Here is a 14,874-nt window from a genome sequence, read left to right on the forward strand (position 1 = left end):
TTTGATTTTTTTTCTATTTCCCGGTTTGTGATCAATTATTTTTCATTACTGGAAGTCTTGCTGTACAGGGGCTGGAGTTGAAAATCATAAATAACACTTTTTTTTAAGATTTTTAGCCAAATTTGGGGAGGTCAGTGTAAGGGAATGATCAGAACAGTTCCATCTCAAAGCTTGGGCTCATCCTGCTATCCACTTAAGCAACCACAGACAAATGTGCCTTGGATTTAGAAAAGGCAGCAGAAAGGTTTGTGAGGGTGTTTTGCCTCTTGTGGGAATTCATTGTACAGTCTTTCCCTAATTGCCAAGAAGTCTGTCTCCTGGGTAGGTAAGTCACTGAAGAAGGTTCCGTTATTCAAGGAAGGCAAGTTTGCAACCACAGTCCTCATCCAGACATTAGAGTTAGCTGTGTGTGTTAAGTTAGCACAGGGGAGAATCACCAGGAAGCGCTGTGTGACACATTAAGTACTTAGGCTGCCTCTGTCATAACTAGAAATCAAAACAGCAATAAATCTCATGCATGTATCTCCCCATGGGCCCCCCCTTCATTGTTTTACTGAAGAGAAAATGGATGTTTCATGCAAATATTTTCCTTATTGTTGCACGGCTGTATTAAAAACTTTAGCTGTTGTATAAACTTCCAGTTTGTTAACTTCTGTAGCATTTACTGTCTTGTCCTCCTGATTTATTTCTGAGGAAACTAAACGTTCAAGTTTGGGTCAAATTGAAAACTGTGTAGTCTGCAGTGGCAATTATATTGGGCTATTGTGGAACTGCTGTTTAATGGGTTTTGCTGAGTGTATGCAGCTGGACTACTTTACAGTTAGTAGATTATTGTATGTGACTAGAATATTAGTGTAAGATGAATACCTGGAGAGAATTCAGAGAACTCTAAGCTGTGTTTCATGATGAAAAAGATGACTAAATGCTGCATTTAGCATATCACTTGCATATACACTTCTGCTGATAACTTATGCCAGATCTCATACTGAAAGTCATGTTAGAAGACCTTGCAGGGTAGGGAACTACAGCTTTCTACCTGGGGGTAAAAGATCAATAGAAGTTTCATTTGGCTAATAGGTGAACGTGAAGGACTCTATAGACTTCTGGCTGTAGTTTCCAGGAAGTAAGTTTCTGTCAGATTTTCATATGAGCTCTGGTATGTTCAGCTCTGCAGTTCAGTATCTGCTATTCTAGGCATATGACATGAGAAAGCAGTCATACTGGTGCAGGCCGTTCTCTTCGTGTTTATCACTGGGAGGGGGGGAAAAAGCAAACCAAACCCATACACTCTCATTCTCCATTTTTCATTTTCTATTCTTCCTGTATGGACTCTTGTCTTTCCAGGTTCTGCCTGATCTAGAATCATGCCATGTCACACACTTGGGACCTTTACTGAAAACTCTTTCATGGCTGCCACTCATCTGCCAACCTACCTTCTTTGTCACTTTTTCAGAATTTCTTTCACAAGGCTTCATGTTTGCCTCATGGATGATCTTTCAGCCATTATGTCCATACATTTGGTTTCTTCTTGCTTCTTGAATTCTTAGGACCTTTCTTTTAGCTGTTAACTCCTTCTCTTCTTTAGAGATTTCCAGGGTAAGCAATCTCTCTCTCAGGAATATTGTCAAACCTCTTCCATGTTCCTTTTTAAATACTAGCTTATAACTTTAAGCTCTTAAGTTTAACATAAATCAGGATAATTATTGTTTCTTCCCTCTCCCGAACCTCTTTCCTACAGGGTTTTTGAAGACTCACCCTTTGGAGGGCATGTTCATGCCTTTTTTTCAGTAAGATGAAGAGTTCAGAAAATGCCTTATCTCTTGTGATAAATGTCTTCTTGTCTCAGACTGCCGACTGCTAGAACTAATGAGGCAACAAATGAAAGTACCACTGGGGATCAAGTTAGACGCTCGCAGGGGGCATGCAGTTTCAGTGGCATCTGTAAGGAGTGGTTTTATTATTGAGATGTAGCTGCCCTTCCACTGAAGGGCCTGAGTATAAAGTGTGACCCGTTCCTCTTACCAGAGCAGTGGTAGTTCAGTTGTGACCTCCTTGACAAGCTTCTCTAGGTCAGGAGCATACTGCTGGTGGTCCCCAGTTGTAACATCCATATGACCAGTTACAGGAAGGTTACCAGCAGCTGCTCTCTTCAGAGGTATTTTTCTGTTCATGTAAATATTCATACCTCTCCTACACTGGAATTCTCTCTGGGAGAGGAACGAGATGGTGGTGCAGGGTGCCACTCCTGCCAGGCATACTCAGGAAGCAGTGTCTCTGGCACCCCATGCGACTCCTGCCACAGTGACTATGCTGCACACCCACAAATACACATATAGATGACAGACATCAATAGAACTCAGTAGTAAGTGACTACATGACTTTCATTTTTTGTTTTAAATGAAGTTTTGTGCTGAATTAATCTGGCAAATCCATTAGTGACCTGTGATGTGTTTGCTATGGCATGTTTATGCCAGCTGGTGCTGCTCTGGCATGTTGCCTGGCATACTGCAAAAAAAGGGCAGATTTTTCTTCCCCTTACAAGGAGTCATTATGGGATTCATCTTGAGATATCTAAGATAGGTATGAGCATTGGAGAGATAAAGTGAGCTCAAGGTATATGTGTTTCAGAAGATGAAAGATGTTTTGCAAATGAGATGAGTTGTGTGTGTGTAGAGAATATTCCTCTGGGCTCTTGGAGCACAGTGGGGATGTCCCTCTCCTGTCAGGTAGCAGAAGAAGCTGTACCTTGTGAAAGGGAGCATCTCCTGTCAGCCACTGTGTGCTTTGGCTCAGGAGTTTTTCTTAAGAAAAGAGTATCTACTGATAGATAAGTATGTTTCCTTCTCAGTACTATGGGAGACCTAGCTGCTGATCTATTAGGGTTATTCTGAAGTTTATAAATACTTATTTCAGTCTATAAAGTGAATCTTTTAATGGCAGTTTTGCTGACCACTTAATGACCAATAACGTTAGAATAATATTAGATGCATTGCAGACTAATTGTATTTCCTTTAGTCTTGCATGGGTAAATTATCTTTCTTCTGTTTAAAGTTGTGTCTTTTAAGCTGTTGCTGTTGCTTTGTTTGTTTGCCACATCCTTTCTGACATTACTGCTGTGGAAATCTTCTCTTAAGGGGTTCTCTGGAACTTGTCTTCATGTGATGCAGTAAAGATGACAATCATTAGGGATGCTCTGTCAACACTAACGAACACTGTGATAGTGCCTCATTCTGGATGGAACAGCTCTTCCTTTGATGATGACCATAAAATTAAATTTCAGACTTCCCTAGTTCTGCGCAACACTACTGGATGCCTGAGGTAACTTGCTGTTCCACCAGACTGCCTTTTACAGAGTAATGTTGTCCAGCGGTCCTTTTTGTGATTTTTTAAAATAAGAGTTGTTGAATTCTATAAAGTACATATACTTTTATTGTTTAGGCAGTTTTTGCTTTAGGTTTGGGGGTGGTTTTTTCCATATTATAAAAGTATGAAAAGTACAAAGTTAGTAATTAAGAGATGCTAACTGTAACGGCTAGTGGTTGGTTACATTTTGGTTGGGGTTTTTTTGTTTGGTTGGTTTTTTTTAATTATGAACATTGCACTTTACCACTATTACTTACTGAAATTTTGTGTATAGAGCTTATGAATATTATTTAGGGAAAAAATGTGCATTTGGTGATTCTTAATCATTTTATACATTTAAATAACTATGCTTGCATATGCATGCAAATTGGTAGAGTGTTTGACCATTCCCTTTGTAGATTTCTCAAACAGCAGTAAGAAAGAAAAAAAAAAAAAGCATTCAGAATAACAGAAGGCAAAACTGAAATATCTGAAAAGAGAATTTTTGGGAATTCAGTTTGCAAAAAAGGCAACAAAGGGTATTTTGGACACAGACAAGCTCAGCAATCCATTCTGCAGCAGATAGAAACCATAGATACAGGCTTCTACAACCAGAGGGCTTTTGGAATGGACAAGTCTATGGGAGAGGGGTTCTACTTAAGGCTGATTTTGTCAGCGAGTCAATGCTACCTTGAAATTGTGGGTTTGAATCATATTTATCTTTTATAGGAATTGGGGGTGGGTTCCTGCACAAAATGCTGTGTTTGATTTTAACTTCAGATATCAATTAGCAGTATCAAAACCTTCTGCAAACTGTCTAATAAGATGATTTGTGTGTATGTCTATCTGTGAACACGCTATGGTCCTTTATCACTTCAACCCTTCAGGAATCTCAGCTCGGCAGGTGAAGAAGCCCGGAAGCAGATGAGGTCTTGTGAAGGGCTGGTTGATTCACTGCTATACGTGATCCACACATGTGTGAACACGTCAGATTATGACAGCAAGGTGTGTGCATGTTTCATCTAAGCAATTTTTAGTGCTAAACTAATCCTGTGTTGGACAGGATATTTTGAGGGTTGTGTAGTGTAACTGAGCACTGTGATGTGCTTAGCTCAGCTGGTTTTCTCTCCCAGTTTTCTGATGCACAATCAAATTCTGCTGCACAACAGTGTAACTTGTTCTATGCTTTTCAGTTTCATCAGTGTTGAAGAAGTCATTCTTTCATAAAATAATAAGCTCTTGTGCTTTTCATTTTTGGAATACTAAAAAATAAGCCACTATAGTAGAGAACTGCTATAAATATTCTCATATTTGAGAATATCAGGAGAGAGATGGCAGTTTTCCCAGAGAAACAGACAATGCAATGCCCAAGACCCAGAACAGGAATTTAATGCTTGTGCTCCAAATCCCTTTTCACCTCTACTTAATTTCTTTGGTTTGCTTTACCACTATGTAAGTAAATAACTCATGACACGACCCATTTCTCATTTGGCTTCAGACAGTGGAAAATTGTGTGTGTACCTTGAGAAACCTTTCTTACCGTTTGGAACTGGAAGTACCTCAGGCACGTCTGCTAGGAATCAATGAACTGGATGACTTGTTAGGAAAAGAATCACCTAGCAAAGATGCAGAGCCCAGCTGCTGGGGGAAAAAAAAGAAGAAGAAAAAAAAAACTTCACAGGAGGATCAGGTTTGCTGTTTTCCTACAAATATATCAACTGTAGTTTGACTAATGATGGGGGAGTACACAGCTTCAAGAGTAACTGTTCTATGTTGAATGAAAATGCAGAGGTTTCACCTAGTTACAAATCCATGTTCTGTTCTCAGTGGGATGGAGTTGGCCCTATACCTGGATTTTCCAAGTCTCCTAAAGGAGTGGAAATGCTCTGGCACCCATCAGTTGTGAAGCCATACCTAACACTTCTGGCAGAAAGCTCCAACCCTGCTACTCTAGAGGGCTCTGCAGGATCTCTCCAGAATCTTTCTGCAGGCAACTGGAAGGTACGTTAATTCCTACTCTTCCTCCTATCGTTTTATTTTAGCTGGATTTTTTAGTAAGATTCTGAAATGTGTTTGGAAGGAACATGTCATTTTCTAGTACACATCTGAGCATTTCTCCCTAGCGTGTATCAGCAGTGCCTGTTGCTACAATACTGTTGTTTCCCCAGTGAAAAGCAATGACAGGGATGGTAGATGTGAAGAGCAGTATAGAAACTGGCCTTGAAATTGGTACCATTTATTTTCAGTGAAGAGACAAAGCTTTCTTCCAGTGCATATTGGGTCAAAATAAACTTCTAGCATCTTCTAGCTGTGAATTCTGGTGGGAAGATACTGTTAAAAAAAGGCCAGCATAAATAAATGGTTTGTGTTTGCTTTATTATTTGTATTATCTATTTCCATATTTTCTTCCTTGTGGCCCTTGCATAGAATATGTTACAAAAGCACCTCTTTAATAATGTTATGTATTTGTCATTGACAGATGAAAAAAAATAAAAATAATTGCTTTCTTTACTTGTAGAAAAACAGCTCAAATTTTTAATTTTATGACCATTGTAAAATTGGTCCTCAAAAACACAAACAAAACAAAAAAACCCACAACTCTGTTCCCTTTTCAACAGTTTGTCTGTTAGACTAATTCTTTTAAATGTTACTTTGTAAGAGGAATGAGTGGAAAAAAGAGCCAACCCTTTATAATAAGACATGCATTTAACACTTATCTTTGGAAAATATCCCCTAACATACTTTTAAAAATTACAATATAATAAGAGATCATTTCAATCAGAACATTGTAGTAGATTTGTGAGTAACTGGAGTTTTATTGTAGTTTGCAGCATACATTCGAGCTGCTGTGAGGAAAGAAAAAGGACTGCCAATCCTTGTGGAGCTGCTGAGAATGGATAATGATCGAGTTGTTTCATCTGTGGCAACTGCCTTAAGGAATATGGCGCTAGATGTTCGTAATAAAGAGCTTATTGGTAAGTGCAGAACGGCATTGAAGAAAGCACTGAAATTACCAGTATATCAGACATTGCACAGGAAAACTATTAGGATCATGAGATTCTACCAGGAGAAACTGCATACTTGGGTTTACTGTATCATGTCAGCTGTGTCATAGAGATTGATATTTATGACAGCAGTAGCTTCTCAGAGTGGTATTGACATTTTAGCTTGCCTGTAACCATCTTGCACAGCAATCTGTTTACAACAGATGGAAGTTACCCAGCTAAACTAAACTGGACAGGAAACAGGCAGGACAAAGTACAATGGGAAAAACCACTCTACTCTGCTGTTTTCCTTTCCTGGCAGAACTTTCAGTTCAGAAATGCACCTCCACCTGTTCCCTCTCTCTGTCAGAGCCTGAACTCTGGAAGAATTGTTGGCTTTCCAGATACTCTGAAACCAATTTTTGTATAAAATATTTTGAGACACGAAGTTATATATTATACCCCATCTAGTAATCTGTTTTATGCAACTTTACTGCTGTTGGTAGGGACAGGAATAATGGGTTTACATGGTCTGAACTCAGAAGAAAGTAAGAGATTGGGGGACTCCACCAAATAACAGCATAAACTGGTACATGAAGACATGTTGATGAGCTTCCTAAAAGACTGGCAGTGACAGCATTTGTGTATGCAGCATTACTGGGGATTATTTTCCAGTGTGTTTGAAAAGTTGTTCCTCTTGTTTGCAGAATTCATTTTTGGATATTTTCTTCCCCTCAGGCACATTATGCAAATAGACAGCTAATGGTTTTATGTAAAGCTTATTCATTATTCATTGTTATGTATAAATACATGTCTTCAATAAAATCAATTAACGTTCAATCAACAGCACAGCCTAAACAGGGCAAAAAAACCCAAAGCCTTGGCTTTAGTTAATTTCCTTTGTTTGCAGTGTGATTGTTCCTGTGCATCAGTCAGTAACTGAAATCTCAAAGACCTGCAATATGATCTCTTGGGAGGAACAAATAAGAAAAAAATTCTAAGTTACTTTAAGGATTTCTTTAACCTTCCCATAAATGAAGCGTAGGAACACGCACTACTCCTTCAGTCATAATAAACAGAACATTTTTCCTTGCATGATTCTGCTTTCTGCAAATAAATCCTGTTTACAGATGCTCCTGTTTTAATGCAAAATTCAACTTCACACATTTTTAAGTTAAAAAAAAAATCAAAAATATATCTTTAATCTTTCAAGTTTGTGTAAAATGGGAATTCTTGGCAGGTTTCCATGGTTTTGATACTGTGTTTCTTTTTACTGCTTTCAGATGCAGTTTCATGCAGAGTCCTATAATTTCAAATCCTAAGTACCCAAATATATGTTTTTCCTTGGTTCTGTTGATGGGTGTTTATAGGTAAATATGCCATGAGAGATCTGGTTAATCGACTGCCAGGAGGCAACAGCCCAAGCATACTGTCTGATGAGACTGTCGCAGCAATCTGCTGTGCGTTGCATGAGGTCACTAGTAAAAACATGGAAAATGCCAAAGCCCTCGCTGATACTGGAGGAATAGAAAAGCTGGTGAACATAACGAAAGGAAGAGGTGACAGGCAAGTAGGCAACAAAGTTATATATGAACTATTTCCATTTAAAATGCTTAAGAATGCAGGAAGTGAAACTGTCCCCTCTTAAACACCTAGAGGATTAATAGAACATTTATAGCTTTTCCAAGTCAGCATTATGTTAGCACCTTTGTCTGGATGCATCACAATAGCTATAGATTAGATCTAGCATGGCCATTTGGCGGGTTGTCAAGGAAAACTTGGCCTACTCAGCAGTAGGCAATCCCTAGCCTGTGGGATTGTGGAGTAGGATTGCAAAGCCAAGTGCTGATAGAGAAGACAGGCTCTCTACAGACTTCCTTCGGTGTGGTTGTGCCAACCCCTGTGGCAGGGGTTTTGTTAGCTGAGCTCAGCACTGGGCTGGATCAAGCATTGTGTTTATTTAGTAGTGATAAAACCTGTCAAAACTGGATGGCTGAGCATCAATGGACAGGAACATGTACTGGCTCCAGAGCCGTGCAGAGTCAACACTAAGCCAGTCCATAGACCCACCTGGCCTTGCTCAGCGTTGCTGCCCTGTAATCCTCCACAGTACAACTGATGCAAAGCATGTGAGCAGGGCTCTTGTATAGACCAGGGTATCACAGATCTCCTTTCTATGGGCAGAAGAAAGCTGATTATATAGTGAGCCCTGGATAGTGCCCAGTATTTAATCAGATGGTAAAGGAGAGGTAAAGATCTCTTCACTGGAAAGTTGGTCAGTGTGATTTAAACATACCGTATTTTTAACAAAGCTTTTGTCTCAAAAGGAACTGGGTTATATTTTGAGTATCCACAATTTATAATACTTCATAAGTCCAAGGGACCTAGACTCATTTCAGCTGCAGGTGTGAATGCAGTGATCCTTTACAGGACTTCTTTGGTCTATGGAGACAATGTGTGAAGTTGTACCTGCACTTATATTGATGAGACAACAGGGTACACTAAACAAATTCAAAATCGTGAACACATTAAGAGTGTCTGCTCATTGATTAACAAATCAACTGCAAGTTTTTTCAGTCTTTAATTTCAAAAACTTTACCTGGATGAACCTTCACAATGACAGAAAAAGGCTTATGTTTAACACGGCTGTCATGCTGTGGCATTTAATGTCAAATCACTGCTTCAGTACCACTACCAGCTTACTGCTGGGTTGTTTGGGTTTTTTTAAAAAAGATAGTGTGATTTCATTTTACTAACAGCTAGAGCAGTTTTCCTCACCTTGCTCTCTTGAAAGTGGAAAAGTGTTTTCTCAACCAATGAGTGTTCATTAGAGCAATGCAAAACTGAGAAGAAAGCCCTACTATGAGGATGTGTGGAGACTTTTAATACCAGCTCTCTTTTATTTGTTCTTTTTCTACAGTTAGGAATTTTGTACAGTGATTTAAAGTATGTCATCTCAGTTTTCATGAAATGCACTAAATATAATGTTTCTTTTCAGGATTTCCAATTCTTGCAGACAGTGACAGTAGCTATTTCACCCCTTGTATCTGTATTCCTCACGTGGGTGACCTGAAGAGAAAATTTCTAGGCTGGAGAGGGTCACAGTTCCCCAGGTTCTGCACTAGACTGTTGGTGTTGTGTTGCTGACACAGCTGTGTTCACACTGCAGTAATGCAGGCAGGCATTAGTGAGACCCAGAGAGGTGACCTGACTTACTTCACAGCATCAAGGCTTAGGCTGTTACGTAACTCAGGAATATTGTTTTTTTAAAGTGGAACTAAGAGTGTCTTTCTAGTAATGTAATATTCTGTACTTCCTTAGATCGTCACTGAAAGTTGTCAAGGCAGCTGCCCAGGTGCTGAATACATTATGGCAATACCGAGATCTCCGGAGCATTTATAAAAAGGTAAATTACAAAATTAGCCTATACTGGAAAATAGGTCTACAAAACCTCCTGATTTAATGAAAAGCAGTTTATTTTGAGGTTCTTCTCTTTTTTTGCCACTCCACAGGATGGATGGAATCAAAGTCATTTTATTACACCAGTGTCAACACTAGAACGAGAGAGATTCAAATCACATCCGTCCTTATCAACAGCAAATCAACAGATGTCACCTGTCATACAGTCAGGTCAGTCAGGAAATGCAGAGAGATTTCCTGAAGGGGTACCTGCTATCCCTTTTCTTTTTTTTTTTTTTTTTAATTCAAATAGCCTCTCAGTTTCCTACTAATTCTGTGTAAAACACGAGGGTCATGCTGTCTCTCCTCTATATTTAAACGTAAGTACTTCACGTACTCTTAATGTTACCTGAGCTGTTAATGTTGGCAGGCTTTGGATTCCAAAGGATTTGTGGACTCCTCGACATTAGCAGTGTAGTTTGGATAAGAAGCACCTGGAAGCAAATCTCCCCACTTATTCCTTAATGCAATTCAAGCTGCAGTCTCACAATTTGTGGAAAGCATGTCTTTCATGCCCAGTACTACAGCACAATACTGCAGTACAACAGACAGGACTGATGCCTTTGTTTAGTGCCATACAACAGCAGACTGCCCTCACCAGTTACAGAGGATTTGTTATTCTGATCTTACTGTGTTATATATTTGGTTTTCTCCCAGCCCTTCATCTAAAAGGATGTCCTGACCAAGTGTCTTTGTCACTTTCAAACCATAGGATACTGAAAGATGGTTTTTACTTTTACGCCTAGTTGCCAAGTTGTGCATACTGGCACCAAAACACCACCTTGAAATCACATACTATTTGACACAGATGCTTTGACACAGATTACTTTGTGTCTACTGCCAGCGCCAACAATATATTCTCAAAATAAGCAAGGAAGCAAACACAGCTTAGGCTCAGGGAACTAACCAGATTCTACCAAAGTGCAAAAGGTTATACCAGTACCTACTGTCTGATTCTCATCTTGGTGCTTTCTCTCCCAAGATTTGTTAGCAGAACAACTATGTTTCTCCAGTTCTTTGAACTACCAGTAGGAATTAAGATGTGCGGCTCTTGCATAGTATTGAGGCTGTCATACTTCAGAGAACACTTAGTAAAAAATTCTAATGGGAAGTGTCTGCTTTTCTGCTGCTGAGCATGAACCAGTTTAAGCTGGCAAGGTGGAAGTCTGGTGTAGAGTACATGTCCACAGAGAGCACTGTGGCAGCAGCTTCAGTCACTCCATCGTTAACACACACATCAGAACCTTAATGACACCCCCAAACTTAGCTTTTTTAGCCACGAACATACAGGATAATGTAATTAAACTATCCATAACAACACAAAATTGTGAGATATGATGTAATGGACACAGCTAATTGATTAACATTTTGAAGGCGAATTTCTAGAAATTATTTTTAGGTATTTTTCTCCTGTGTGGAGTCTTTCTAAGCCAAAAAAACTTGAGTTGTCTGTAAAAGAGGGACGGTTAAACAAAACAAACTTTTTACAACCACAGTAGAGACTGAGCTGATCATTGTAAGAATATGAAATAAGTAATCTATTGTGCCAATCTTATGAGGGTTGTCAGCCAAATGGAGCACAAGATGCCAAAGATATGCTTCTGTGTGCTAATCAAAGAACAGTAATAAGAGTGTATACATGGAGCCCTTCAGCCAGGCAGACTGTAAATTCTTCTATCCTGTCCCAAGTGATAAGATGAACTTAAAGATTCAGTTTAAGTGTAACACATAAAATCATAAACAGTAGTGGGAGTGTTGTCTTAAATGCAACTTAAGTCTTATGCAAACTGAAATGGGTGAGGTCTCTTATTTCAGTTGTAAGCGTTGTAGAGCAGTGATTCTCTATTAACATATTATCTCATGCTACATGGTTGATAGTTTTGTTGTTGGGGTTCTTCCTCCAGGAAAAACTCTGTACTCGTTTTGTCCATTACCCACATTTTCCTCATTTGTTAATCCTTGAGGAAGAAGGGATAAGGAGAGAATGAAGAGGAGATTAGGTATGAGAAAGCTTTTTGCTGTACACACTGATAATCTTTTCTTTTACATCAGTTGGCAGCACATCCTCATCACCGGCTTTATTAGGAATTAGAGAACCCCGCTCTGAATATGAGAGAACGCAACCTTCTATGCAGTATTATAATAACCAAGGCGATGTCATTACCCATAAAGACATATATACTGGTAAGATACTGGTTAGGTGAACTTTCAACTGGAATACATAAATATTCCTTATATGAGCAGTTTATACAGTAATAGTAGAGACAGTTGCATTGGCAGGTTTGTTACCATTTAATGTTGTTTTCCATTTTTACTCATTATATTCACTGCTTGTGGAACAGCACAGGAATTTCTTCTGTCACTCCTGTTGTCTTTAAAATTGCACACATTACCAGAATAAAGAAGATCTGTTTATATAGTGGGAGGTGAGAGGTGTTTGGAATTTATATTTGTATTTAAAATCCTATTACAGAAAATTGTTCTATTATGCACATATATATATTATAAACAATAATGTATGGTTCTGTATTACTGTAATTTAATAGTTATGTTATTAAATTATACCAAGATTTCATCTTTTCCTTACTATTTGATGCAAAACAACAGAGATGGTAGTGAATAGAGAAGGAAATTTTGTTTTAAAGGCTATTAATCTGTAAAACAGAGAACAGCAACACAAACCCCCTTTGTTTTCAGATTAACTACTGCTGAGGTGAAAAAACCTGCCTGTATTGTGTTGCTGTATTATATTATTAGTAGATACTAAAATCTGGAGACTTAATTGGGTGCTACATAATTTCTTCTAGGTAATGTAGAAGCAAATAAACTTACAGACAAAAGCATAGAGGCTGAAGTTTATGCCATAAACTGTTTTCTCACAGGTTCCAGCAAAGCTTCACCAATTTACATCAGTTCCTATTCCTCACCAGCAAGAGAACAAAACAGACGACTACAGGTGACTCCAAAATTTTATTGTGAAGTGACAGAGATAACAAGACTGTGTTCAGTGTTTAGTGGAGCTTCAGGGAGTTTGAGCGTACTTTGTAATAGTAGAGTGCCTTTTTACAGAGTGTGTCTATAGCAAAGTGAATTTGTTATTACACATTTCTTACTGGCACTTGCTTATGTACTTCTGTGACCTCTCTGTCTTTCTATAGTCCTATAGTACTGTATTTTAGCCTGCTCTTGTACTGGGATCTGAGACTACTTTTCTGACTTGATTTGACTTTGGATGGGTTTGGGGTTCTTTTTTGGTAGGTATGGTCAGGTTCTGTATTTTCTGCTTATGCTCTAAAAAGGCTACTTTTGGAAAAGTTACTGGCTTCCCAATAAGTGCAGGAGGAGACAGGGGAGGCAGGCTTAAAGGTTTTTCCTGCATTAAGTTTAATTTACAAATGAGGTACATTTCCTGTACCTCATTGGAGGGTGACACCAATGTTACTGTTATCACTGGTTGAGCTGCACTTAACTTTTTAGGGAAAGGTTCTGTATGATGTGCAAGTTTGAGAAACGAGTATTTTCTCTGCTAGTACTATTTTGAAAGCCTATTTTTCCATCATTCTGTCAACAGCATCCGCAATTGTACTACAGTCAAGAAGACACCAACAGAAAAAACTATGATGCGTACAGATTGTATCTTCAGTCCCCACACAGCTATGAAGACCCATATTTTGATGATCGAGTTCACTTTCCTGCTACTTCAGATTACACAACACAATATGGACTGAAATCGACCACAAATTACGTAGACTTTTACTCCACTCGACGATCTTCTTATAGAGCAGAACAGTACCCAGGCTCACCTGACTCCTGGGTGTAGCATCAAAGAGAAACAATAACAATAGTGTATTCCTCATCTTGCGTGAGAAGGAATGGAATGGCCTCTTTTGTTGTTTTGGTTATGAAATGTGAAAGATGAAAGAAGGAACAAGGAAGATGTTTTTTTGTTTGTTTTTTTGTTTGTTTTTTTTTGAGTGAGGAATTGTCGGGAAGAAAAACTGGAAAGGATGGGGTTTGCTCTGTTTAGATGTTAGGTATAATTACTTGTAGCTCCTGTTAGTCTGGTGAGGGTGTGGGCGATGTGATGAAAGGTTTGAGAATTGAGGAAAATGAATTTGGAAGTGTGTAGGTCAGAGCAAATTAAAGATGATTTTTTTTTTTTTTTGTGAATAAAAGTCTCGTTCTGATAGTTTGTACAGAAAAAATAAAATGGCTGCCCTTGTTTTATTGCTATTACTAAATGTCACGATTGTATGCTACTACGTCTTGTACATTTCTGCTGGTGGTGTAAATATGGAAATGCCACGTTGGTTTAAAGTGCCATCCATTTGTAATGCAGTGCGTCATTTTAAAAGGAATTTGAAACATCATGCACAAAAAAAAAAAAATCCAAGAGAATGTTATAAATTTTAAAAGGAAAAAAAAAAAGTTTTAAAGCTGAATAGTGTCATTTTGAAGCACAAAGTCCAGTCCAGTATATCTGCACCTCTCCCATTCCCTGCCTATTTCATAAGAAATTTCACTGCCATTTTCTATGCACATGGAATAACAATAAATATGGAAATCTCATCCATGGAAAGCTGTTCCCTGTTTTGTTTTTGATTTTTTTTTGTGTGTGATATTCAGAAACAAATACCATGACTATGAAGTCTGACTGCATGTTTTTAAGCAGGTTAAATATATCAAAATATTTGGGCTGTTTTTCCAGCTTGCTTCAGTTCGTATATTCTGAATTTGTCAGGCTGGCAGACCAAAGTGTTAAATTACGCACTTTCCTCCTCCTATTCCTTAGGCTGGTATTTTTACTTCTGATATGGGCAATCCAGGATATTTCAGAACTCTGTCCTGTTTCCTTCCCCTCGCTCCTCTCTACCCTTCCTGTTGCTCTCCCCAGGAAAATTAAGATGATCTTGCTTTCACAGAGATTTTAGTCTCCATTTTGACTACATTCTCCTTGGTTTATTTACAGTAAAAATCTTTGCTTATTTCAAGTAACTAAATCACATACTCTCCTCATGACACAGAATCTGTTAACTTTCTACTGTCTAAAATTGTAATTATTGGTCTCCATCATTGCACTTTTCTTTGG

The 14,874-nt window shown here is 38.5% G+C and overlaps 1 protein-coding gene across 1 annotated transcript in view; it reads left to right on the top strand.

Annotated features, from left to right (window-relative positions):
• Positions 1-14,671, top strand: part of PKP4 (plakophilin 4) — a 90,432-nt gene extending 75,761 nt beyond the window's left edge. Inside the window, exons 12-22 of the mRNA XM_080621581.1 lie at positions 3,135-3,318; positions 4,230-4,347; positions 4,841-5,032; positions 5,170-5,343; positions 6,167-6,317; positions 7,697-7,892; positions 9,648-9,732; positions 9,839-9,956; positions 11,838-11,969; positions 12,668-12,741; positions 13,357-14,671. Of these exons, the coding sequence (XP_080477707.1) occupies positions 3,135-3,318; positions 4,230-4,347; positions 4,841-5,032; positions 5,170-5,343; positions 6,167-6,317; positions 7,697-7,892; positions 9,648-9,732; positions 9,839-9,956; positions 11,838-11,969; positions 12,668-12,741; positions 13,357-13,605 (1,673 nt within the window). The 3' untranslated portion in view covers positions 13,606-14,671. The remainder of the gene's footprint in view (positions 1-3,134; positions 3,319-4,229; positions 4,348-4,840; positions 5,033-5,169; positions 5,344-6,166; positions 6,318-7,696; positions 7,893-9,647; positions 9,733-9,838; positions 9,957-11,837; positions 11,970-12,667; positions 12,742-13,356) is intronic.
• The last annotated feature ends 203 nt before the right edge of the window (positions 14,672-14,874 follow it).

This window comes from Psittacula echo, assembly GCF_963264785.1.
Source record: "Psittacula echo genome assembly, chromosome: 6".
Classification (NCBI taxonomy): Eukaryota; Metazoa; Chordata; class Aves; order Psittaciformes; family Psittacidae; genus Psittacula; species Psittacula echo.